At 37.5% G+C, this 27,080-nt stretch overlaps 1 protein-coding gene across 10 annotated transcripts in view; it reads left to right on the top strand.

Annotated features, from left to right (window-relative positions):
- NAV3 (neuron navigator 3) overlaps nucleotides 1-27,080 on the top strand; it is a 527,200-nt gene that overhangs the window by 335,646 nt on the left and 164,474 nt on the right. For all 10 annotated transcript variants that reach the window (XM_064655607.1, XM_064655608.1, XM_064655602.1 and 7 more), the window contains 2 exons: nucleotides 8,635-8,752; nucleotides 9,465-9,517. In XM_064655607.1, the coding sequence (XP_064511677.1) occupies nucleotides 8,635-8,752; nucleotides 9,465-9,517 (171 nt within the window). The remainder of the gene's footprint in view (nucleotides 1-8,634; nucleotides 8,753-9,464; nucleotides 9,518-27,080) is intronic.

Genomic DNA, 27,080 nt, shown 5'->3' with positions numbered 1-27,080 from the left:
CTTTAGCACCTCAGTGGTGTGCTGAATGTGTGCAAGACATTTATCACTATTAAAATCATAGAGTTTGTGACAAACAACTTTTAAACATCAAAGCCCAGAGAAAAATTAAGCTAGAGTTAAAATGTCTTGTTATAAAATATGTAGCTCAGAAAGCAAACAGTGTATTTTGGTTAGTTTGATTTTCAGAGCTATTCTCCCACATGAGAAGAAAACAGACAATTCAAATTAGTCTCTAAGCCTCAAAAATTCCTGAAGAATTTATATTTAAAGTTAGTTGCAGTCTTGCAGTCTTATTTGCTACTGTTTTCTCACAAGAAAAGAAGAAATGTATGTCTTAATATTTTTGCATCTTTATATATCAGAAATTTGCCTTTCCACACTTAAAAAGAAGTGCTGGCGAAGAGGGTTATTTTGATCCCCAGGCCAAGTTCTTTAATGCCAAATTGCAGTGTGGAAAGAATCTCCCTGTTATAAATCCTAAAAATGAGCTTTGATGGAAAATCTGGAGTAGTGTCACAGTGTCTCAGCTCCATGTAAGGAGCCCCATTGCTGATTTACAAAGGCAGGTGTTGACTCAATCCAGGAATGGTCTGTTTGATACCAAGAGTGGCTTTTTGCTTGTGAACAAAAATAAATCAACAAAGTAATGATGCTTTTGTTCTCCGAATTACTTCATACTTTGTAGTCAGGTCTGAGATTGTAGAAGTCTTTTCTCCATTCATCTGTGTTGCTATGATATTGGTGAACTGCAAAGGAAACCTGTGCAAATTCAGTTCATTTTTCCCTTTGCAGAAAATTTAACTCTGCTTACTGTGGGTTTCTTCATTCAAGTGAACACAGGACTGATCATGAAACTTATCCTGGAAGTGATAAGACATTTATGAGAAGTAGAATTCATACAAGTTTAGAGCATAGGATGTTTCATTCAAGGGAATGGAGTGCGGCCTCTGGTATGGAGTGTCACCATTGCTATCCTGGATGCCCAGACAAGTAAAAGGCTTTCTTTTTATCCTTCTTCCTTTGGATAATAAAAGGTGCTCCTTCCTAAATCAGCTGTTTCTTCTGCAGGAGTTCTGTTTAGTCAGGAACTATCACAGAGAACCGTGCTTCAAGCTTTGGGCAGGCTTGGATGATGTTCAAGTGTGGGTGCACCTACAGAAGATAGAGGGATTTTCATATATTTCAATTCATTTAATTGTATTAGAGAATTCTGGTATTGTGCTTTTGATCAAATTACTTTCTTCACACATCACTACTATCAAGACAAAGCATGTGCTCCTCTTATATCTGTCACTACTGTAGCATCACATCATCTTACAGAAGCATCTCTGTGTGTCTCACCACACAGGACAGTCATCAGCTCTTTTTATCACGTACTCCTTGCCCCCTCACTTCTGGGACACATTAGCAGGAAGGGTTGCTCTGTAGGAAAACTCAAGTTTGGTACTTAGGAGCCAGCATCTAAGGTACACATTTTGGGGACAGAGAATTGCTTAGTTGTTACATGGACTAAATTCTGGTTAATGAATGGAGTGCATTCATGCTCTTGAAGCACATCTCTCTGTTTCTTTTTACGTGAAGAGGATCTTTGATAGAGCCCAAGTGGTAGGATCACATTAAGAATCACATTCCTTATCTGAACTAAAATGGTAAGATACCTTCTGAGTGGTGTCTCTAGGTGTAACACTTATGCCCCCCAGGGCATCCTGGTCTTCCTCACTTTAATAAAATTAACTAAGATATTAGTTTTAATCAATGTTTTACATAAAAGCTACATTGAATAATAGCTCCCGTATAGCTCTTTTGAAAAGTATTGCTTCCCTGCAGCACAAGCCTGAAGAGAAGCAGCTGTCTGGTTGGGGTCCCTGAAGCTGAAGGATGAATATCTGGCTCCTTCCTGTGGTATTTTATTGCCATTGCACAGGACTGAAGAGTAGGCGTAGGAAGCCAATAAAATTATATGATTAAACTGTAAAGCGAATTGGTATGATTCTTTACAGAGGGTGAACAAGTTATTTTATTCTATAAAGAGTTGGATTTTTAGCTGGGCAATATACAAATTACTCAGCTAACTTTACATGCAAATACACACAAATATACACTCAAAGAAACTCATACTGTTACCTTTCATCTGGCACAGAAGCATCAAAAGTCTTGACCTTATGCCATTGGTGAATATTGGCCTCAAATACACGTGTTCAATTGGGATTTGGGAATAAATGAGTGGAAAAGGAACACAGTAAGTCAGTACTGTTTCTTCAGTGATTAGATCACAAGCTGTAAGTGAAACTTGGAAATATAAAACAACCTCCTTAAAGTTCAGTAAGTCATGTAAAGCTTGCCAGTGACTGCTGAAGAGTATTGTTTCTACTAATTTTCTTAGCTGGGATTAGTGGAGTTTTGTTTAATTGTGTTTTTATCTGTAAATTACTGAGTAGTGTTGATGGATACATGCTGCTATTTACAAAATTGAATTGTACTACAGGGATTCTGACATTTTGGTTAATTGGCATGTATCCCTCTAAGTGGTTTCTATTCCTTAACTCATAATTGTTCTCATTTGCTCAGTGGGATTCAGAAACAGGGTTTGTGGAATGTCATTTAATACTTATTTCATTTTGTTAAATGAAGTGCATTAGCTTCCATCTTGCCTATAAATTAAGTCATTCCAGTTTCATTTTCTGGCTATATATTTTTAATTGTGTAAATATTTTTCTTTCTTGTGTAATTTGCTTAATGTTATGGAAAGTGCCACCCCCCAGACCCTAGCTTTGCTTCATAGCAAATGAGTTCCAGTGTGTTTTCTATAGTCGATTAAATCAAGACATAAATTGAATGCTTGATCTGTCGCTTATGGCAGTTTAAATGGGAACCATTGTTTTCCAGAGTAGCCTTTTTCCTTGCTAAGTGGAGGACTGAAGCTAATAAATTATTCTTTTGCATCCCAGCAGCATAACCTTCAATAAGAAAATATTTAAAAGGTCAGATCCTGCCTTCCATTTGAGTTTTCCTTAATGTATAGGCAGTAGGAAGGAGAAAGGCATCTCATTGCAATCTGATTTTCTCACTCTATTCTAACACTACTCAGTGTGTTGCCCAGCTCTTTATAAATACAAACAGCTTCAGGGACACTCCAACATGTGCTTTGCTACCCACAATTTATTAGCCAAGAATAGCTATGTTGAAATAGAGTTGTGGTCATGCCCTCTCCTTTGGCAAATCCTCTTCATCAGGGACTCTGGGACTGTTATGTAGGCTCTATTGGGTATTAAGCATCCAGGGTAGGCCAAACACTGGAAAACCTTGTAGGAACTAGATATGCAGCCTTTGCAGGCCATTTTGTAGCATACTAGAGAGCAACAGAAACAACTCATCAATCTCTTTTTCTTCAAGCACAATTTGAACAGGTGTCTATGGGTGAAAAGCTCTAACTGCTATCAACTATCAGTTGTCTCCAATGGCAACACTTTATGCAGAGTAAATACAGTACACTAGAAAGTCATGTAGCACTTTTATTGGGTTAACTATGCCATATTTCCACTTTGGCTGACTGTTAAAATTCTAGTCTTGGGCCTATTTAATAGTTCCATTTTCTTTTATTTCTTTTTTTTTGTAAGGAAAAAAAAGGAATTGTGAAATGTATTCATATAATCCAAACACAGGATAAAAGACAAACTCCTGCTATGCCAAAAAGTAGTATTGTGTATTGATGTGAAATATTGTAACCCTGGTATACTGCTAGCAACATTTGTTTTCTTTGGTAACATATAGTTTTTTCTTCCATTTCTCCAACACTTGTTTGCCACAAGATGAAGAGTAAAGAAAAATCTGTGGGAACCTTGCTGTTGCTTACAGATTCTTTTTGGGAAATGGAGTTCTTAAAAAGCCTCCCAAGCTCCAAAGGTATTAAGGTGACATTGTGCACAGAAGAGAGCACAAGAGTGAGTGCTGGTGGACAGCATTTCAATTCTTCCTTGCTAATAAATGAGAATTCAGTCATGTCCTACAGAGTATTTTAAAGGACATGTGATGAGAACTGGATATCTGTTTATTCCACATATCTAGGAAGGACACTTTTTCATATAGTGGACAAATATTTTAATATTTTTCAAATATAACCTATGTTCCTAAATGGCATGGAAATCTGTCATAAGGTCTTAGTATAACTCACTTGGCAGCAACTGGTGTTCTCCCTAAGTAGCAGCATTGGTACATGAGTGAGTGACACAGGCATACTCTAAGAATGGAAAGCCGTCTTCTCGATAGCAACAGGAGACCATTTTCAGAGCTGAGGCTCCATATTCCACAGCAAACAAACAAAAATATCTGGAAGGGTCCTGATTCTTGGAATATGCATTTTCCCAGCAAGCCTTTTTATAAAATTACCTGATAGAAAAGCTTATAGAAGAAAAGATTTTTAACTCAGAATATCTGGGTTGTATTCCCATCTTGAATACAAGATTGCCCTTGAGTGAGCCACATCAAAAAGCAGCCTTTATGCCTCAGTTTCCCCATGTCTACAGAAATAATAAGTAGAAGAGGTGATCTCATTTATGCCTGGAAAGCATGTTGAGCTGATTTAGTGGAAGATAGTGGCAAAGTGTCATGTGTTATTATTGCAATAGGCTACCTGCACTTCTGAAACCCGCCTGACATTTCCCACTTGGCATTGATTGTGGGTGGTAGCATTTTTGTTTTAGTTTTAAAGAGGATGCATTATAGCACTGCCTGATGTATAATTACATGGCTTATGATTAAAGCATTTTCTAAGAAAGGCAGTAACCTGTGAGATCCTCTCTCTTTTTCACTTCATTAAGCTACTGCATTATGAAGTGTATTGCTTCATTACAGATCCTGCCAAGCAGCTCTACTGTGCTCCTTGTAGCTACATGTAAAGTATCAAGGTGAAGTTCCTAACTATATTTGGGTATCAGAGTTTATTTCCTCTACTCTGTTGAAGGTTGGTATGACGAGCAGTTGAGGAATGCTGGGGGAAACCATTGTTAACATGAGCAGGCTGTGCTCGAGCTCGGAGTGCCCAGCTGAATCCTGTTTCATGTTGCAAGCTGTTAAATCACCGGTGCTGGGATGGGGCTTGGATCCCACGAACACAGGATCAGGTTTGTTCTGTTATTGTGTTGCTGAGACTGATCCTTCATGTCACAGATAACAGCGGCTATCCTGTATATTGTCAGCAGTCAGAGCTTAGCGTTGGAGTGGAATACTCCCGTGTCAGATGTGCCTGTAAAGCAGAGTGGTAGGAGAGGAAGCTTGGGTAGGAAGTGAGTGAATCAGCAGCCCGGCCCAGTGTGTGGCTATAGGGCAGGGCTGCTGGAGTGCCGAAGTGGACAGGAAGTGCTGCAACAACTAACCCTCATGTCTGTGTTCCTCTCTGAAACAGCCTTAGCATAGAAAAATCGAAGATAAGAGGTTTTTGGGGAAATATTGCTGCACAATTAATGCAAGATGGAATGATCTACTGCTCGTTCTGAAAAGAGGGGTAGCATGCATAGCTCCTCCTTAGAGCTGCTCAGCACCCAGTGGAAGGGGAGCACCTGTAAAAAGCAGACTGCTGCATGAAGTTACTGATTCTTTATCTTCTGTTCTGTGTGAGTATTGTCAATGACAATGCACACTGGAGCTTTATGTTTTCCCAGAGAGTTAAATTTTATGAGGTGCATAATTACATTGAAAGGGGGATTCTCTATTTCTCATTATACTTGCATCAGAAAATTTAGTGTAAACAGATTATAGTGGATGTGTACATTTTTATAATTTCATGTGTCTATCTACATGCTTTTCATTTTTTACACCTAATTCCTGAGCAGCTGGGTTCCCAGAAATATGAGATTAATGAGAAGGGCATCCTATGGGGAAGGGGGGAGGGGAAACAGAAGCAAGTGTTACTCCCTACAGAAAGAGAGGAATTAACACGTGATATTCCACTGCCAGCTGGGTGTTGGTTAGCTGTATTGTCTCCATCAACAACTATTTGCCTTTTTGATTATTTTTTTAAGAATACTTCTGAAGTGAAAAAACTACTCTTTTAACACTGCCTCCACCCAGTACTGTTTTTCTACCATTGAATGACTATCAAAATGCTGACCATCAGAAAAATTTTTGTATTATGTGGATTATCAACCTTTGCTTAAAAAACACTGTTTGCATTCTTTATGCTTATCACTTTTAAATTAATGGGAAAAGAAAATTGCAAAGGGGATGGATGGTTCAGTGAAGCCCATTCTTTGAATAGTAGACACTGGCATAGCAGCTGCTACAATGAAATTTCCTTGTCTGCTTAGTGAGAGGATAGTTCAAATTGTAGTCAGAATTAGGACTGATACACCCAATTATGTGAGGGTGTGACAAATGAAAAAGGAAATGCCTACTAAAGTATTTTTATTCGTAATGTGAAACTAACCTAAAATAATACTAGTGGAATTAAAATCTGTATGTTCCAGTGGATCAGTTTCATTGGAATACAGAAAATAGTTCTGCTTATAGTAATAGCTCAGAGAGTATTTTTGAGACATTACTGTAATAGAATGACTGAAGCCGAAATACCAGTAGTAGGGAATATATGATGCTATGGGTGTGGTATGCATCTTTATCATCATGATTTCATATTGTACTAAATATGTGTTTTTACAGTCTTTGGAGACCCCACATTAGAATTCATTATATATGGTTATATAGTTGAAGAAACACTTTCACATCTACAGTTGGCTTTAATAAAACATTTTAATGGAGCCTTTTATGTCACTCAATAGTTATAGGGAAAAAAGAATATCAATCAGGTGACTGAAGTGGACTTCTGGGTGCATCAGGGAAATTAAGGGCCCCACTGAATAGCAGCATCCTTTGGCTATGGGGGAGCTGAATCCACTTCCACAGTTTAATTCTGTGGAATTATCTAAAGTTCTAAAGCTGTCAAAGCTGTGGCAAATCAGCCAGTGATCCACCTGCAGGAATAGGGGAAGAAATCAGATAGGCCAAACAAGTTAAAATTTTCTCTCTTTTAAGAAAGAGGGATAAAATCTGTGACAAAGGTTCTCACGTAGCAAAGGAGTCCTCAGCAGGGGAACATGGACTAGGTGGTTATACTTTTGAGGGGTGAAAAGCGGATGATGGTCCTCTGGGTAAGACTCTGGGAATTGCATCCATTTTCCCACCCTTACTCTACTGCAGATTTCCTAGGTAAAATAAGCAAGTAGTTAATGGCTTTGGCCTCTGTTCTTCTGTTCATGAAATGGGTTTCTGACACCTTCCTCCCAAGGATCTATGAGGTTAAATAAAAGGATGTTTATAAAGTAAACTCTTTTTTTTTTTTTTTTTTTTTTTTTTTATGAAAGAGGTGCAGTTTCAACATTTTCAAACAGTATTCTCAGCAGAGAAAGACTCTTAGTTGTTATATTTACTCACACAATGGTACTGGCATACATATATGCTTCCTCTCAGTGGCAACATCCCGTGGTAGTCAAAGGTTCTGTACAAGTCCTGTTTTCTAGAGTGAGGAGAGAGGTCACAAACCCCCTGTAAAAGGGAGCCAGGGCTGGCTGCCGAGGGCCACTGGTACCCTCCATCTGTGTGACACCTCCTGCCAATCTCCACTAGTCTGAGCTCCCTCTGTATGCTGGGACACCCCAGGATGGTGTGAGCACCTCTTGGAGTGCACTATCCTTCAGTGTAGAGGTGAAAATGTCTATGCCTCTTATCTCACCCTAAGTGAACCTGGTTCTGCTTGTGTGCATGCTGTAGGTGTTGCCAAATGCTCTGTGTACATACATGCCTTATAAAATGCCTTCAAACTCTTTCTTCACCTCTTCTCTCCTCACTTATTTTGGAGGAAGATGTTCAGCTGGTCCTTTTTGACCTTTTGTTGATAACTGCCATTTTTGTGCTGCCTGTTGCTAAGTATTTGGTGCTCCTCAAACTCATCCTTCCCCCCTCCGCTTTAGGAGGAGAAAGGACACAGCATATTTCCAGAAAATATATACTCTAATTCCAGTGATAAGACTACTGTGCATCTGGTGCTCTCAGCCTCCTCTGTGTGCATTAGAACACTTTGAACTGTAGGCGAGTGTACAAACAACCTGTCCCTGCGCAGTGGGGCACAGTGATTACTGCAGAAAGTGTTACAGAGGCATCCCCAGGTGCAGGAATGCCAGTGACAACCTCATGAATCCTTGCCCAAACACAGGCACATTTCTCTGCTATCACTTTCTCTTAGGCAGCCCCAGAGCATGAAAATTGTTGGTGGGGCATGTGTAGAGGTAGAAGTGTGGGAGGTGGAATTGCAATAGATGTGATTGATTTACAACAGGAGTTTCCTTTACACTCATAAGGGGAATTTTGCTTGGTCACAGCAAGTTTGAAGCCTCATGAAACAGCCTGAATCATTTGAAGTTAAAATAAAACAGAGGATAGCAGGGGGAGGGGCATGGCAGTTTTTTTTTTTTTTTAAAAAAGGGCAAAAAAAGCACATTAAAATTGTTTCCTTTGGTGCTGACTTCTTAAATGGGAATGTGATCCAAAATAGTTCTGGTGTGCAAGCCAACATTTGTTTTAAAACTTTTTATTGTCTTCTTTCCTCTCTTTCCCTTCTTCCCCTTGCCCTCCCCCTCTGCTCTGCAGATTTACACTGACTGGGCTAACCACTACCTAGCAAAATCTGGCCACAAGCGGTTGATCAAGGATTTGCAACAGGACATTGCAGATGGAGTTCTGCTAGCAGAAATCATCCAGATCATCGGTAAGACCAGGGCTGAGGGAAGCACTGCAAGCTGACTCCTTGCATGGGGGAATATATAATTCAAATTGAACATATTTAATAATAAGATGAACCCTGAATAATACAATTTGACTGGGTCCATATGTCTCTGATATTTGTGTAGTTCATCCATGTCCTAATTAAAAAATATGTTTCTGTGAGCATGTTTGGAAGTTGCTGTTTAACCATACTTTAAATGGCCAGAACTGTATCTTACACACTTTGAATTGTCAGAAATGAATGCTCCATTAAACCATATGTCTCCCATGTGTGCATTTTGTTAGTTGGAGTGGCTCATACTTTCTGGGATGCCTTGAAACTGTATCCTGACCCTGCAAAGACAATTGTGGAAGATTTCATGTCAGCAGTTATTTTGCAGGGGCTGAAGAATTAGCAGCGACCTCCTTCACACTTCCCCCTTTGCATGATTTGGCATGTGGAAGCAACTGCTGCTAACAAGAGTATTCTTACTGTACGACTGAGCTTTACTTAGAAAGGGGCTCTGTGTCAACAAAACCCTCTGCACTTTATTGCTGTGTCTTTTCTGCTGTTCTGTTTTTTTTTTCTATTTTGATTTTTTAAGTTTTAAGGTTTTTGGTTTTTGGTTGGGTTTTTTTTGACCGGGGAGGGGAGTGGAAAGGAAAGTTTTATCTCATTGTTTACTTCTGCTTTTCTTCTCAATGTTTTTGTTTAGCAAATGAAAAGGTTGAAGATATCAATGGCTGTCCCCGGAGCCACTCTCAAATGGTAAGAATAAAATTATTTTTAGTTTGTGTTGGCACCACTGCACTTTCCTAATATGCTTCTTAATAGTGATTTATTTATACTATGAATATTCTGTCCCATGTTTACCATAAAGTCCTAATTCTCATATAGTATTCCTGATACTTTTTTTCCATGCTTGTTTAGTGTTTGTCACTTCATTTCTGTGCTCACTAACTTTGGACCTTGAGATAACCTGGCAGCAAAACTTCATCAGTTCTAATTAATCCAGAACTACCTTAGCAGACCTGTTCTAATGATCCAAATAATTTCATTTAACTTAATTTTTAAGGGCGGTAAGTCCAAGAACAAATTAAGTGGAGTCTTTGTGTCTGGAAAACTGATTTGATGAACAAGACTTGCCAAATTGTTTTTAAATATAAATAGCTTTTTGGATTGTCTACTGTGAAGTCCAGTTAGATGCACTGACTCCAAGACTTTCAGAAATAGCACTTTAGTCATATGGCTCTCTGAGCTATAGCTGGCAGCTGCCTAAAGACTTTTTTAATACTCTCAGACAAGAAGCATTTAGTGACTATGATTCGTATGGAGTCTTATTAATCTTTTACTGTGTTTATGGCAAGTCAACTACATTTAATAAGATAAAACCAGCTGAGAAGGCTGTATAAGCAACAGGAACAAAGTCTGAGCCTCAGTAACATCACCATGCATTTGCTGAATCATTTGCAGTTCTAGTCATGTTCCCCCATGCTGAGGTGTTTGCCTTTCTGTTACCATTCAAATAATACATAAATAAGGTGCATGGTTGTTTAGCTGGCAAAGATTTTTGAGTATGATTTGGATGAGCTTGCGTAATAGCAAACTGCTGAAACTGGGCTTAAAAATGGGAGTTGAATAGAAAAAAGAGGTGCATTTGTTCAGTGCATTTTTAAAGGGGAAAGGTGTTTGCAGCTTTTTCTGCAAAGCTTCAGGAGGTAAGGGGAAAATTTTTGAGTACCAGTGAACTGAATAATGGGATCTTTCGGTTCTTACTGTTCAGAAAATGTCCAGGTTTAGATTAAACTTTTTCTCTGACTTTCAGGCTTTTTGAACTGTCCATAGAAAGAATATGTGCAATTTCTGTAATAATAGTTATTATTTTAATTAATCACATTAAACTAGAACCTAGTGACCCTGACTGAAAATGTTGGGAACTCCAGCGTGGAACTCTAGTATTACACACACAAATCAAGAGATAATCAGTCTCTACTTTAATCGTGTTAAAACTTGCCATTCCAGGCAGGCAAGACAAACAAGAAGAGACAAAAGCACAGAAAAGTGATATGATTTTCCAAGGTTATGTAACTGGTTTGTGGCCATTTCGGATTGCTTAGGGACCCACCAATCTGATGTCTATCGAGCTTCATTTCCATGAGAGACAGACGAGCTGCAGGGAAGTATTCACTCTAGCAACATCTGCATCTGCAAAGCATCAACACTGGTGTACGTTCCTTGTTGATAGTTGCATTTTGATGTGGCATAGGGATTCTGGATTTCATCTCTAGCTCTGCTGCTGCTGCTAAGGGGGAAACAGGGTCAATGAATGCCCATGCCACAGCAGTACCTGTGGGAATCCCTTTGTGTCCATCTTCTTCCTCCCATAAGCCCATCTCTCAGCTCAGCCAGACCAAAGAATATTCCTGAGGGCTCTGGGTTTCAAAACAGGTGCTTCAAAAACTCCTGTACGTAGTCATACACCAATGTTTGTGCAGAGCCTAAAGTGTCCCATTTAGCCACTTTAACTTAATAGTAATATATTTATTTATCCTTCTTTGACTCCATCTCTTTCCTGCATTTTTTATCTCTACAGACTGATTAGGTTATTTTCCTGCCTTTTGACATGCTGATTTCTCAACTGAGCTAGGAAATTTAAAATGTACTGAAGTTAAAGTAGTTCAAGCTTGTTAGTTTTTCCTCGGTGCATCTCAGAAACCCCAAGTTTCTGAGTCTGCCCTCCATTTGTTGCCTTTGGGCTGTGCAGTTATCTAACCTAGGCAATGGCACAATTTTGCCAGATTTTCAGGTAATTTCCCTTAGCAGTGCTCAGTTTTGTCAGCCCACTCAGTGGTGGGGCAGTTCTCTTCTTGTAGCAGTGGACTCTTATGTGTTTGTGATATGCACAAAAAAATGTAACAGTGATCAAAGTTAGTTTGCATGTTTGAGATGCACCAGTATGTAGCAATATGTCCAGTCAGGATTTGCCAGAATATCAGCCCTCAAATCAGCAACGGTCAAAATATTCCTGTGGTATGTTTGTTAACCATTCATTCACCACTTTCATTTTAGCATTTTTAGTTGATAAAACTAAGAATCCCACCACCCTCTTTTTGCAAATATTTTCATAATCCTTGCTTTCATAACTTGCAATTAAGAAGAAATGTTTTCTCTATTCATCTGCCATTTGATACGCTTTCCAGGAGGTTATGTGTAAGACATTTTAATAGCTTAAAAAAGCTAGAGGGCACTGTCATGGATTGTCTGCTGCTGGAAATACTTGATATTCTCTCTGGATGACATTGATATGAATTCATAATTAATCACTACTCATATTCCCAAGTTCTATTCCACTCACCATTTTGTTTTCCTCTTGTCAACGGCATCATCTTTGAAGTGATTTTTAAGGCATCTCAATTCAGCTGTTACCTTAATTTGTAAACATATTTTAATGTTTAATTTAAATGTGTATAAAATGCTTAGAGTTTAGTTTTCCTTTAGTTAGATCTATTGCAATGTCTTACACTCCATGCTCATTTTGGCAGTGATATATAAAATACTTGCAGACAAATTGAATTGGCTCAATAGGTCCAAGTTCATAAAAACTAAAAACCTGTGAAGCCTAGCAGCATCCAGTTTGTGCATAGTTAGCTTTATCATGATTCTCATGTCTATTATGCTCACCTGTTTGATGTTCCACACAGAATCTGAGAACTTGAGATGTATTGAGGGATAAATTATTTCATATTCAAATCTCAGAAGTTTTAGAAAAAAGACAGAAAAATGCCAGAAATCTTGCTCTATTCTGTGTGACTGAAGAAAAGTTGTGTACTTTAGCAAGAGGAAGGTGGAGTAAGTGAATTAGTCTCTACTTAACCAGGGAGCTTTTTATGTGATAGAGAGTTTTTTGTGACATAGTTAAAGTGAGTAAAGCCTAAAACTGAGGTAGGATAACATTACTATGTATATACTGGTAGACATTGCTTAATGTGCTAGATGTGCTTTGTAGTGCTCCTGGAGTCCCATAGAAGCCCCCAGTGGCTCCATCTCTGCTTATATGCACAAGTTTCTCTCTGGAGAAGGGCAAGGTTGCAAGGGGATGAGGTGCATGCAGATCTCTTCTTAGCAGAGAGTCAGCCTGTGGACAAGATAAATAGGTGGAAACTAGAACTGCTAAGTGTGCCACAAAGTCTATGTGCCCTTCAGACTTCCTCTGACAGGCATGTGCTGAGCAGACACTGTTGAGTAGCATCCCCCAGCCTCCAGCAATGCCAATATCCAAGGATGAGAACATCAGCATTGGCATTCTGTGTTTAAAAATTGCTTGTGAAAAACGTAATTCTGAATAAAGTAAGCATTGAGGGTTCTACTAACACCCATGAATTACATGTGAAAATGTGTGGGTTATGGTTATAAGTAGCTCTTTGAGGACTGGGAAGCCTGAAAATATCATCCCTATGTTCACTGTCAAGTGGGCCCACATGAGAGCTCTTCCTATCTGCACAGTGTTGAACTCTCTAAGAATCTCCTGGGTTTGCTGGTGCAATTGTTGGTGAGATAGGCTGTTTGGATTCAAGATATACTTTCTGTGCTTTGGAGCAGCTCCAGGTGAGCCTTCTACATAAATGTGACACATTGATATATATACAGAAATTTGGCTAAGTGTAGAAATATGGTCCCTTGGGAAACTGGGAATTCAATCTGAGTTTTGAAAACTAATCCCAGCTCCTTTGATATGCAGGCCACCTTCTTCCTGAAGTGACACCTGTATGACCCCCTCTGACATCTGTATTACCCCCTTTTGTTTAAATTCAGACTGTCACCCTACGCCTATCTGTGGTTCTTCACAGATTTCGCAACTGGCTGCTTTAAGAGCTTTGTGAAAATATGAGGGAATAACAGACTATAATTTTGTCATCTGTTCAGGTTTGATATGTTTAAATGAGTGGAAAAGAGTAGTCTCATTTCCATGAAACATGCTTGCATGCTTAATTTTCATAAATAAAGCAAATAGCCTGAAATCTAGTTAAGTCTGTTTTGGGAAAGGTGCTGTTTGCATGAGAGAGTGGAAAAGGCCTGAGAAAACAGTCAGTTGATACAAATTTCTGTTTAAAAATGTAGTCAGCTGACTGGCTTCTCACAATATGGGTTGGACAGAGTAAAAACCAGATTTTCCTGTCCTCTGTGGTAGGTAAGGGGTATCTAGGATTTGAAAATGGAGTAGACTTAAGAGGGTTAAAAATAAAAGTACTTTTCTAAAAGGATGTCAGGTTCACAGCATAATATCTATGAAAGTGATCTAAGTAAAATCAGAAAAGACAATGGTAGTAGTTAAAATTTGAACTTCTGAGAGAGGTTTTTTGTGTTTTTAGGTAGGAGAGCTCATATTTTACCTTTGTTACATGGAAAGAACCTGCAAGACATTGTCACAGCTTATCCGTGGATGTTTGGGGGAGAGCTGACTTGAAGAATATGCTCAGATATTAGGTAAAGGACTGTATGGAAATGAATGGGGGAAGAAAAAGAGTTTTACTTCCCTTAGCAACTAGTTCAAAATATTATTTTAATTTCAGTAACGGTATTTCTATCTGAAACAGAGAAATAAATGAGATTTTCATTCCAGTGACACTATGCCTGTATTCTTGATTAAGGAATTGAGATCATTAGTTCTTTGGCATGCCTACATCAGGAATATACAAACTTATTTTTATTTACCAGAGAAGTTTTCAATGTAAAACATCAAAACACCTTTTCCTTTTGTAAACACAATGTGCAGCCATGAGACAGCTGGTAAGCATGATTTATTTTTCATTCTATCACCTTCTCAGCAATACAAATGGAATGCCATATCTTTTGCTTTCTTGTGTATACTTAGTATAGGAATTTCCAGCATCATCTTAAAATTCCCCTCTGCTCTGCGTCTCCCTTTGCCAGGTTCATTACGAAGGACCTGGTCACATTGGAGATGAGTAGTTATGTTCCTGCTACAATGGGAACTTTCTCTTAGGTGCTTCCTTGGGTCAAGTAAAAGACCCTCTTATCTTGGAGACCTGCTACCTTTTGGAGCAGACCCTGATTTGATTTAATTAGAAGTCCACACTTGGATTTCTGTTCCCACTGATGAAGGCACAGTTTGGACAACAATATAGATCAAAGGGCTCCAAATTGCTCTTAATAACTGCCCATATTGTCCACACTTTTGTGCAGCCTCCAGCCAGATTGTTTTCCAGATGGGAAATTTATGAGAACAGTGTAGCTGAGCGTGTGCCTGAATGTTACCAAGCTCCCATCAGTTGCATTTCTTCCTTGGAATTTTTAAGTAGTGGCAGAAGTATCATGCTCCCCATTCCCTGGGAAAATTTTGTTATGGTAATGCACAGCTTATATTTTCTTTGGTGTCTCTCCTCACAAGGATTTACTTACCTGTTAATTCTGCATTTCTGAATCCAGCTCTTGTGGTTTGGCAGAGTAAAGTCTCATGCAGTTCTTTTTTTCAGGACTGTGGGTAAAATATCCATTAGAGCCACACTGGTAACCAATACTTCTCTCTACATTCTGTTCTTTCCTACCTTGGAACACCAGCAGCTCTAGATGAAAGCAGGCAAGTCTGATAGAGCTCCATTATGAAAGGATCTAAGCAGATGCTTATCTATGAAGGAAATGACACTCCTCAGCATGATACATACTCAGATTTCCCATTTTCTGATGGTACTTTCAAATAGACCCATATAATTTTTTACTTAACTAGTTATGCTTTCTGAATTTCCTCACTATATAGGAGATCTACATTCAACTTTAAACCTTCCTGGGATTCCCAGGACCCAGGTGCCCAAGACTGTCAGAGCCAAGAGCATGTCCTAGCTAGCCCTCTGAAGATGCTTTCTAAACAAATCCTCTCATTTCCTACGTAGGTTCAGAGTTGATCTTTCCCTTGAGAACTAACCCCATTCCCACATCTTTCCCCAGTGACTGTCCTTAGCTGTTACAGGGAAGACTTTCTTGAACATGTTCGGCACATCCAGACACTTTCAATCCACTGTACAGTGTACTATATACAGGATGGCTTCACAGAGTTTGCAATTTGTTTGGCATTCAGTGAGTGTTAAAGTCAACTATCTCATTGAACTCTCCCATATTTCAAACTCTTGAATCGTAGAGGATGAGTGCAGGACAAAATTTTAGAAGCTGACCTTCTGGAATGGAATCTCTCTCTTTGTTTTAGATATCAGCAAATCCATTTTATAAACTTGTGTATGCCTTGCAGGGAGCTCATGGCTTTTTTTTTTTTTAATCCTCTGTACCACAGAAATTTAAAAATTCTCTGACTAAAAGCAATACATTTAGATATATCTACAGTGAAAATATACAAATAGGTATGCAATTTGAAGGAACTACAGGAAGTGACATTTTCATTAGTGTAGAAATTGAAGTGTTTTTTTTTGTTTGCATAAGAAATTAGCTTGACATAAAGACTAGAGTAAGAATGAAAATGAGACTGTAAGAAATAGAGATGTGTCTGTCCCAAGAGAAAAAAATAAAATGAGGGTCTGTCTAAGGATACATTATGGGAATAATTGTGACTATATGAATGGAGGGAATAATGAAAGAGGACAAAATTCCTGTAAGGATAAGGTTAAAGGTCTTAATGTTAAGGATGGTTGATACTCAAGGATGTAGAGGTTGGAATTCTTGTTTCAAGTTTTGCTGAAAAGAGATAATTAATGTTATTAACACAGCCAGTTTGAGTAAGATGAGAGACAAATCATTTTAGCATATAACAGGCAGAGGAGGAATTCTAACTGCTTTTGTGAACAAACCCTAAAATTTCCAAGAACTCAAGAAATTGAAGAGAAAATATAGATGGGGTGACAGCTGGACAGACAAGCAGAGTAACAGTTGCCTTTTTGTGGTAGACCAACCACATTTCTATTGTGAGAGAAAGAGGAAGCTGAGGAAAGGATGGACGACTGCTGCAAGTGTTAGATCTAGTAGATTGATTCTAGTTTGACTTTCTTGAGATCTCTTTATTCTGTGCTGAAATGAGCAGTTCTCTTTACATTCAAAACATTACATTAGAGAACGTTAAAAAGACCACAAGATTTATAAAAATCTCTTTTCACAGAACAACTCAGAGTTACTCACTGGCTCAGGCAGCGAGATACATATTCCCCTGAGTCACTCATATTTGACTGTCTGAAGTCACAAAAGAAAATGCCACAGGAACACATCCTTAGTACTATTTTACTAGACTGGAAGTACATTGTTTATAGAGTATAAACCATACACTGTTATTAGCCTTTTTATTTATGCTTACAAATCCTTTATGGTATTACTGTGTAGAATACATGAGAATAACTCATCTAGATGTTAATGAAATAATCATGTCATGAAAAGTACGTATACTGTGATGAATACTTATACAGTCTCCATGAAATCTATTGAATCATTAGGTTATGGTTGAGTTTGCTTGGTTAGGACTGGAATTAGGGTTATGCACATTTTACTGACCAAGATTGCCAAACACTAAAAAAATCTTTTTGTTTCCTAAAATCAACAATTTTCCTTCACACCTTCCCCTTTCTCCTCTTCCACTAACCTCTCCCCTCCTCGGTGCAATTTCTTGAAACCCACCTCCCTTCAATCTGTACCTGGAATATACATTACCTTCATGCCACTGAGGCATGACCATCTCACCCATCTCTTCTCCTCATCTCTCAGTTATGTTTGTCAGGAATGTCATTTGATCAGAAACTTGAGTTAAACTGTATTGGAAGAATATGTAGAGATGAAATATTGCAGTATGCCTGAAAACTAATAGGTGGCATACATTTTGAGTATTTATTGTTTGAAGAGATGCAGTTGACGGTCTCCCCATTTACCTCATCTGTAATTAGTTTTCTATCCTCTTCAATTTTTAGTTGGTGGTTTTTCCCCCTCAAAAATGTAATGTGAACATTCCCTGAAGTTTTGGAATTGAACAAATATATATTTGTGACACACGTGCTTAGACAAAGAGGTGATGAATGAATAGCCTTGAAACCTCCATTAATTGCAATGCACTGAATAGTCTTAACACAAATATGCAGTTAAAATACATACATACAAATTGACTATGACATACATTTTAGAAAGCACCTGTGGTTATAGACACTAACAGATTTTTCCCAGATAGCAGCAGCAAGATTACTGTAAATATGTGTGCTTCATGATGGTGTATTTTTATCATCTTCTATAGGGAGAGTATGCTATAAATACTAGGAATGTCTAGAACGTTTAATGGATTTAAAAATAGAGAAGAAAGTGCATGATGTTTAGCTGAACAGCAAAAATGCATATTTAAACTGAACAAGAAAATAAACAATGTATCTGAAGTGGTTTTATTTTACAGTATATCCAAACAAGGCTTTCTGGTAGTTTTGAGATTTTGTCAGCTTTCTAGATTTTTTTCAAATGTCTGATTATTTTGGAACTGTGGCAAAATGCCAGTTCTCTTATAGTTGAGGACTTACTTCTATTTAAAGATTTTTAACCACTCCCACTTCTGCTTAGACTGGTAATTTTGGGTGCTGTATGTTATTTAGAAAAGGTTCTATTTAGAAAATTGTTCTATGTTTGTGAACCATTGAGTTTCCTCAGAGAGGTAGACTTTTCACAGAAGAACATTTCTTAACATTGAGTTGGAGTCCCCAGGCCTCTCACTCATCCTTCTTCCTGCCTCTCCATAATCTGCCACTGCCTCTTCTGACAAAGGAAAGTTCTGCAGCTTCAGTAACATGCAAGACTCTTGAGAAACAATGTGAGCCTGTGTTTTGGTGTGTAGTGCACACACGTGGACATGCATCCATGTAAAGTACCTTGTGTAGTTTTGATTGAACCCTCAATTATTTTTTCACTTTGAAAGGCATCTAAGCCACTCTTTCTAGCTCTCATTTGTGAATGAAAGTTTGTGGGAGCTTCCAAATTCTGGGAAGTGTGTTATCTGGACATCTGTTAGAGCATGAGATGGCTACTCTTCTACAGATTTGCCAGACCTACTATCTCTGTTCCTTAGGGTGAGTCCAGATTAAGTTTATAAAAGAGCTACTAGACAGATTTTGAGAATTAAGCATCAACATCTGCAAACAATGAATGAGGGCACACACCAAGTATGAATATCGTCAGCTTTTATTTGGTTGGTCTGGGAAATGCAACTACTGGGAAGATGTTTTAATGGAGATACAGGAACTGTGCAACTATCCATAAAATGCTGTCTGTGGTGTAATGTGTAAAGCAGCAGAGGGTGCCAGAAAGCAACAAATTGTGGCTTCCATTGTAATTAATGGAAAGGAAAGGGATGGTAACTAGCAATGTTAGGATGGAACAGGGTTTATGTTCTGAAGTTATCTGCAGAAGGGAGGGAGGAAGGAAGACTCACTTCCTGTAAGTTTAAGCCCTTACATGTGCTTAAAATTAAAATAAACACTATCCAACAAATAGTCAAGCTTTTGGAGGTATTGTGTAGTACCTTATGCCTAGGTGGCAGTGCTTATCACTGAATCATCTTTTAGCCATTATATATAGCTGGTATTTCAAAGCTTGGTGTTATAGCAAAGACTTTGCAAGACATGAGGATAATAAAGTAACATAGACTGTCCCAACAATCTAGTCTGTTAATTACAAACTAATGTGGCAACAAAAAGCATCCTGACCTACTACATTTAAAATTACAATGTTCATTAAAAGGACTTGACAACCTCCTCCTGCTTTTCTGCTAGAAAGTAAATATCAAAAATTTGTTGCCACAGGAAGTTTGGAATTTTTCAGTGGTATTGCATTGCATCCAGAATACAATATAATTACAATGTTAGAAAATGAAGAGAAAGAATGAAAGTTGGTGTATACTGAAATTACTATGATCTGTCCAGATGTATTTTTTCACTCTGCCCTTGATCTTTGCTGGAACAGAAGCTGCCTACATCTGCTGCAGCTAAGTGCTAGACTGTTTCATGGAAAGAAATGCCAAATCTGCTAGATTTTACAGGGTCTTTTACATACTCACCATTTTGAAGTTCCTTGACTTTTATGAACTCTAACCCATTTAACCTTGCTATTTTCTTTGCCAGTAGTTATACTCAGAGAATAAACTCCTCTTTGAACACTACTGTAAATCCCTTCTGCTTACAGCCTCTCCCCGATGTGCTGTTGCTGGCAAATGTGCTGGCAAATAACATGCAGCAGTGGTCCATCAGGTCATTCCGTCTCTGAGAATGGCAATGTGATGGGTGACTTGGCAAAAACAAGTGACCCTGGCAATTTTTTTTCTCCATTTCCCTTCTCTTACATCAATATCTAAACTGACTATGTTAGGGAGTTAGAGGGTACTTCTTTGCGTGTTCTTTCAGTATACATTTATGCACTACTGTTTTGGTCACTATATATTCCATGAAATGTCAAAATGAAGAATGCTGTGTTTCTCACAAAGTATTTTGTGTCTCCTACAATCATGTGCACAGCCATGGGACCAGGTGTAGAGTAGTCATGGTTTTTTCACTGATTGAGAATACTGCTCTGCCAGCCTTTTCCTGCGGTCAAGAGCCCGTGGATCTGACCACTCTGAAATGCCATGAGATATCATGAGGCAGCTGAAATTCTGTGTTAGTAAAGATTTTGGCAACATTGAACTGGACTTAAGTACCAATGTTAACTCTAAATGTAAACTCTGTTACAGCTGATAATGGGCAATACTATTAAGGTACACAAGGGTAAATTGGCTTAAGCTAGCAGTAGAACATGCGAGTTATCACAAAGACTGCTTATTTCAACAGCATTAACTAATCCCTTTTCATGTTAAGGCTTTTGATCAGGTTAATTAAAATATTAACACAAACTTCTTATTTTATTTTTTTTATGTAACTTGTCTGTTTAAATCCACTATGACCTGAAACTTAATACACAAATAGTTAGAATACAGTACAACCATTTTTGTTTAAGCAGAAATAAATAGTATAAGTATAAATACAGTAATATGTTTGGCAGCTTTCTGATGTGCAGGAATTATTTAAAACACTCCTAGTCTAAAGAGTCTGCTGACCATATGATAAACAGATGACCATATGACATAAATCAGAGGTATACTTATTTCCAGTTGAACTTATTTTAAGTTGGCCCAGTGTCTGGATATAAATTAGTCTGGGCAGAGTTCAGTTTCAGAGTCAGTCCAAGGCATTTTTTTATTTGTCAGGACTTGGTTGCATTGTATTCAATCTCACGAACTGGTCACATATGTTTTGCTTTTTTAATAGTTAATATCAACTTAAAGCATTTTTTTACCTATGCAGTTCTTAGCAACTCTTTCAGGTGGCATATGGGCCAGCACTGAACTTGCAAAGTCCTGAAAGTTGAATCTGAACAGTCTTCTTGAAATAAAAATGTGTTTGTATTTTAGCTTGTAGCTTTTGGCAGTCTTTAATTCTATAACAATTAGAATGTGTTCCGTGTAGGCTTGTATTGTCAGTTAATTATAACCTTGTTTGAATTATTCATATCTCTTGATTCTTCAGAGTTTCTTTAGGTTACATTGGGAGTGTACCAATGACATCCTCTTCTGGAGAAAAAATACCACAAGAATTTTCTTTGTCCCTTGGTTTCCACACTTGAGAGCTGAGACCTATTTGTATTTGAAATAAATAATAGCTCATGAAGTTACATAGTTACAGTTTTCTGTACTCTAACTGTACACATAACTAGCTAACTGGTATCCCAGCCTTGTGAGTTGTTTTGCCTCTCGCTCACAGATTTTCTCAGTAATTCCTCCCAACAACAATAAATTGTTTGTTTTTTTTTTTTTTTCCTAAAGGCTCTTGCTTAGTTCACGAACAGATCAGCAGTAACACTCCAGAGTAAACATATGTGCAAGGGTGTTTTCACAGTTCTTGTATATATAAGGCTTCTACTAGGATTTTTTGGCATGAACAAATTTGCAAGATTTATATTGTTGCATCATATAAATTAACGTATGTAACAATATGTCCCCCTCTAAGGCCCAGTAAATGCTTATTTTTTTCGAGTATTACTGGCTGTATTTTGGAACTTGAAAACACTTGGATAACTATTTAAAAAATTGTTTCCTCGTACAGTTTACACTTCATTGTCTACAACTGGAAGTGAAGTGACAACAAGAAGTAAGTGCTTGTTAAGGCTTCATTTTATAGACTTGAGCACTTCTAACATTTCTCTTCTCTCTTTGGCTGAGAAATCAATTAAAAAAAATCTAACCCTGGTGAGCCTATGAGCTTACAAGCATATATCCCACTGCCTTCTGTGGTTCCAGGTGCTTTTGTTTTCCTTGACTGAGAATCTAGACATCTGAGATCTTGTTAAAATGTGAAAAATTCTTCCCATAGTTATGAGAAAGTTGTGAAGAGATAGGCAAGTGTGAAATCTGTTTAGAAGCATGGTGTGAAAACATATAGCATGGCCTAATATTCCTATGTATATTATGCTAAACATGATTTAAAATATGATGTTCGTGTACACTAGCAAAAGTGAAAGCTTGAATATGAGTCTATTTATTATCTCTATGGCTTTTAAAGATGTCTGGTTTAATCTGAATAGTTTTACTAACCTATGACATCAATTCATCATCAATTTTTTTTTCTTTAGGGCTTAGATCAATTTGAGTCAGTAATATGAAAATTAAACATAAAGGAAAACCAGTAACTTATGTCATCTCATGTATATATCTTTCCAAGGACTTTAAGTTCCAGGCAGAGGACCAGACACATCCTACAGAAATTTTCTGGGCTGTACTTTTTTGCTAATAACAAGTATTTCTTATTACTTTTCTTTTGATGAGCTCAATTGCATTCTAGGGTAATGTGGAAAATATATCTAATTAAAAAAAATCAGAATGTTTATAAAATCAAAAGGCCAGAAGGATAGGAGCAAACTGTCAGTGTCTCTCCTTCGCAAGCTATAGCAGTAAGACTCCTGGTGTAGTCAAGAGGGAGGGTTCATACAGTACAAAGTATGTCTGGATGGATTCCAATTGCAAAGTTCAAGAGATGAAGTGAAATGCCCCATAGTTTACCTGCTTACTTATTTTTTAAAGGATTCATTCCATCACTGGTTGTAATTGCCCTTATTTCTAAAAGCTGCTTTTTTGAGTAAGCTAAATGAGGTTACTATGTAGTAAATAGTGGTCAAGGAGATAACTGGAATGTTTTCAAAGGTTTAGTTAAATCTAGTAAATGAACACTGTTGTAGACTCTCTTTTGGCCTAATGGAGAGAAACTTCTCTGTTTTTAAGAAGCGTGCATTTTCACATTGCCCTCCAATTTCTGGAAGTTTCCAAGTTCCATAAATATTTAGTCATAAATATTTAGACTTTGGTACCTTGCTGACTCAGAAGTGTTGCATAATTAAAAAAAGATTGTAAACAGGCTCACTAAACTGGAGCATTGCTTTAAGAAACACTGTCTTTAAACAGAGTTCTTTTTATCATTGCCTTAAAAAGGGCCTCCCAGGGTAGTATTTATCTTCAATTTTGTGTTCTTAGTATGTATATAGGACTCTTTCACAGCATTGGTGGCCACAGGCCTGCAGAGATCAGAGCACTGAAGTAGTGAGTTACTTTCAGACACTGGAAGTAGCTGATCTTTTCGTCTGTACTGCTGTGAAGTCGTATTTTAGCTTTCTAAGAAATTTCTGCAAGGTATTGAAATACATCCATGGTTTTCTGAATCCAAATCCAGCACTATATTCCAATCAAAATTCCAACACTTTCTTCTCATAATTTCTAATATAGCAGCACAAAAGCACTTCAGAAATTACCATTGTTGTATTTTGTGCTTTACAATGTCTGCTGCAGAGACTACTGTATAGAAATGGGGAGAACAAATGCAGACAGGACACAGATGGAAGAATGGGTAAGAAAGGAAGATGGGAAGCAAGATGACACCATTATATAGATGATCAGAGTAAAATTTTTCATTCTTCTCTTATGTGGTGGGGGTTTGAGATGTGGTTAGAGCTTTTTTGGGTTTTATATGAAAATGACCAGCACAGCAGAAATATATGTTTGACCATGTAAAAATTATGATTAGGATCAATGATTTTTATTTTGAATAACTACATTATTCACTAACTTGTTGATGTTTACAAACAAGGAAAGAAAAAAAAAACAACAAAAAATTCACCAATTCACCAGAAACTATATTCACCCCAAGTTTTCCAAGCACCAAGTCAGGGGCTAGGTGAAAAACCTGCAACAGCAATTGTCAGATTCGTGTTCTTGACAGGGCTGACAGTAATTCATGCCAGAAGGGAACCGTATCCTACTGCAGCATTTTCTTAAAAACAATACACACCCCAGCTCTTACGTTGACCTCAGCAGTGACCTCATACATTCTTTTGTCAGTACATATGTCTGTTGAATTCTCCAAGTATTTGAGAAGTTAATTTGTTTTCACATTTCTGGGTTTACTGGTCATATTTTGTGTTTGGACTGCATGTTGGAAGAATTTGATGTGCATGTTCCCTAATATCTGTTGGAAAAGGAAGTTGAAGGTATTTCAGTTTTGAATAACATCATCATCCTTTCCTCAAAAAGTAGCTAATAATTAAATAACTCCAGCATCATTTCCTAAAAATTTTTGCCTGGGAGGCTTTCTACATACCAGTAGTTATTATCCTCTAAGGTAAAATTCTCCCCAAATAACTCCAGTAAATCAGTTTTTAATTTGCATATACAGTCTCTTATTGCAAAGTCAATGCTTAGCTTGGAACAGTGTTTTGGAATGAATTTACACGGTTCACTGATAGTTATTTTTATTGAACGCTCCTTAAATTATTCTATTGCAAATAATGAAGAGTTTGCTAGAAAATAGTTAATCCTAATGTGTTTACATGTCAGTGTATTCTGCTTAACCCTCTGAAAATGCATTATAATTTTGATAGAAACCTGGAATGTGACTTGATCTGGGCCACGTGCAACAGGAAGTCAGCAGAACGCACTAAATATCTCCCAGGAGGACTGTTAACACCTGTTTTATCTGGGTGGGTTTTCAAATTTACACCACGCATGGAGACTTGATATTGCCTTCCAGTGTAGTTGCAAAAAGTTATTGCAATAATCTGCCATGTTAGGAGTTTGAGGGAAATAAATTATCGGAAAATAAATAATGCGATTTTTGAGACTGTTTTTTATTTCCTCGTTTTCCCTTTCTTCAAATTTCCCCATTTCTACCAGAGGAACTGAGAGTTCATGGAAAATTTCACAGTTTCAGTAGTTTGTGTCCAAGGGAACCGTACAACATGCAGCCTGCCATACCAGCATCTTCCACGGAGAAAATTTGAAACTAAAGAGCTTCCTCGGAAGAGTCATTATATGTTTTACATTACTCTGGGCCACATTTCTTCCCATTGTATTTACTTTCAGATTTGGAAGAATTTGTGTGTATTCTCTGCTCTTCAAAGTATCCTTATTAAGTAGTAGTAAAAAATATTTTTTTATTACATAGTAATACTGTGTACAGTTTCTTCACAAGGAATCTTCATGGAAATATACAACTTTCAGACAGTCTTGCTCAAAAATAAAAATCTGTAATTATTTTAGCATGAACATGTATATATGTTAACAAGCACACTCAACTTTAAATATGCAAGAGACAAGAAAGCAGATGTCTTGTTTTTGGTTGTGTTAAACTAGTTTAACCCGCACAATATTAAAAAAAAGTATGCTTGTTATAGTTCAATTATAATATTTGTAAAATGAGCCCATATAAGTCTATTTCACATTGTTCCTTTTGAAAGTCTTTAACCCTACTCTTAAATAATAAAAAAAAACCCTTTCTACAGAAGGATCCTCCCTTTTAGAATACCTAGGAATCAGTGATTGTGGATAACATACAGAAATACAGTGCAGTGAAAATGCTACAACAGTTTTGCAAATAAAATTTCATGACAAATTTTCACAGAAAACAAGTACATTAATAACAGTGTCAAATGAAATGAAGCACGGGGCATAGAAGGTGTTTCTTATCATGATGGAGGTTACCGATTGGTACTTTACAAATAGTTGAAAGAAATATTACCATATGTTATAAAAATAAATCATAATTGCTTACTTTTTAAGGATTAGATACATTTTATCCCACCATGTACAATTATGAAAGCATTAGGGATTTTTCATTTTTCAATTGGATTACCAGTTGCAGATTTTTCTAAAGAGAACTCTAAAGTGTTCAGGTGTGATGAATATCTGTTTTCAAGTGAAGCACACAGGGAATTCCTACTACTGAGTGTTGTTTAAGCGATCATGTAAGAATCACCTGGACTCAAAAACAGCGTTGAATGTGTGGCATTTGAAGAATGGATAGGCAGGGAGATAAAGACATTGGACTGGATAATCCATTTTGTTTTAATCAGTATATACAAGTTTTAATCTGGACGGTGCTTTTGACTTCTTTAGTTGAACCTCCTGGGAGTAAGTCATCTATCAGAAATGGGCATTTGGGCCCAATACTCAGCCTTAGAAAATAATAGTACATATAAGTAAGTGCAAAGCAAGCATGGTAGTAAGTAGAATAATAGTGCATTCAGTTACCACTGAAATGGACAAAGTTCTTAAGTTGTTTTTTATTTTTTGTGGAAGGAAGTATTTGACTTGTACCTATTTTATACATAGTGAAAAGACCTGAATGTCCACCTGTCTGTTTTATGAAGCCTAGCTTTGTTAAATAATCTGAAAGATACAACTGAGGATAAAAACATACGTCACTATAGAACTGCAAGCATTTCCTCTTAATATCTCTATCTGGTAACTTTCTAGCTCTTTGTTTTAGGGAGTGGCAGAACATGAATACAAACTAGTGAAACTGGCTGGGAAGAAAACCCAGAAGAAACAAAGTTACAACATGGAAAATCTGGCTGTTTCTCACGTCACCACTGAGTTGTCAACAAGTCAACAATGTCTGCAATGGATGAGTCAATTAAGAACCGAAAGTGAAATAAACTTGTCCTTTTCAATCCCTGAGAACAGCTTTAGGCATATCATGTTGTGAAAGATTATGCATTTGGCCAAAAATAGTCCTTTTAGGCAGTGTTAGCGTGAGAATGAAACATGGACCTATGAGAGTGTACATGGCCAATTCTCATACTACACTCTATTAGACAAGGGAAAATCAGAGTTTAGATCTTTCCATGTGGAAATATTTCCAGTTTCCTCCAGATCATTCTATGTAACTAAATCTATGTGGACAGTTTTGTTCTCTTGTCAACTCCAACACATGCACCAAAAATGCTTTTATTCACTCATGAAGGCATCTCGATTGCTTGCCTGAACACCTGATCTTTT

This window comes from Pseudopipra pipra, chromosome 5 (genome assembly GCF_036250125.1).
Source record: "Pseudopipra pipra isolate bDixPip1 chromosome 5, bDixPip1.hap1, whole genome shotgun sequence".
NCBI classification, from domain to species: domain Eukaryota; kingdom Metazoa; phylum Chordata; class Aves; order Passeriformes; family Pipridae; genus Pseudopipra; species Pseudopipra pipra.
The sequence above is the reverse complement of the archived record's forward strand: the minus strand, read 5'-3'. Positions and strand labels throughout refer to the sequence as shown.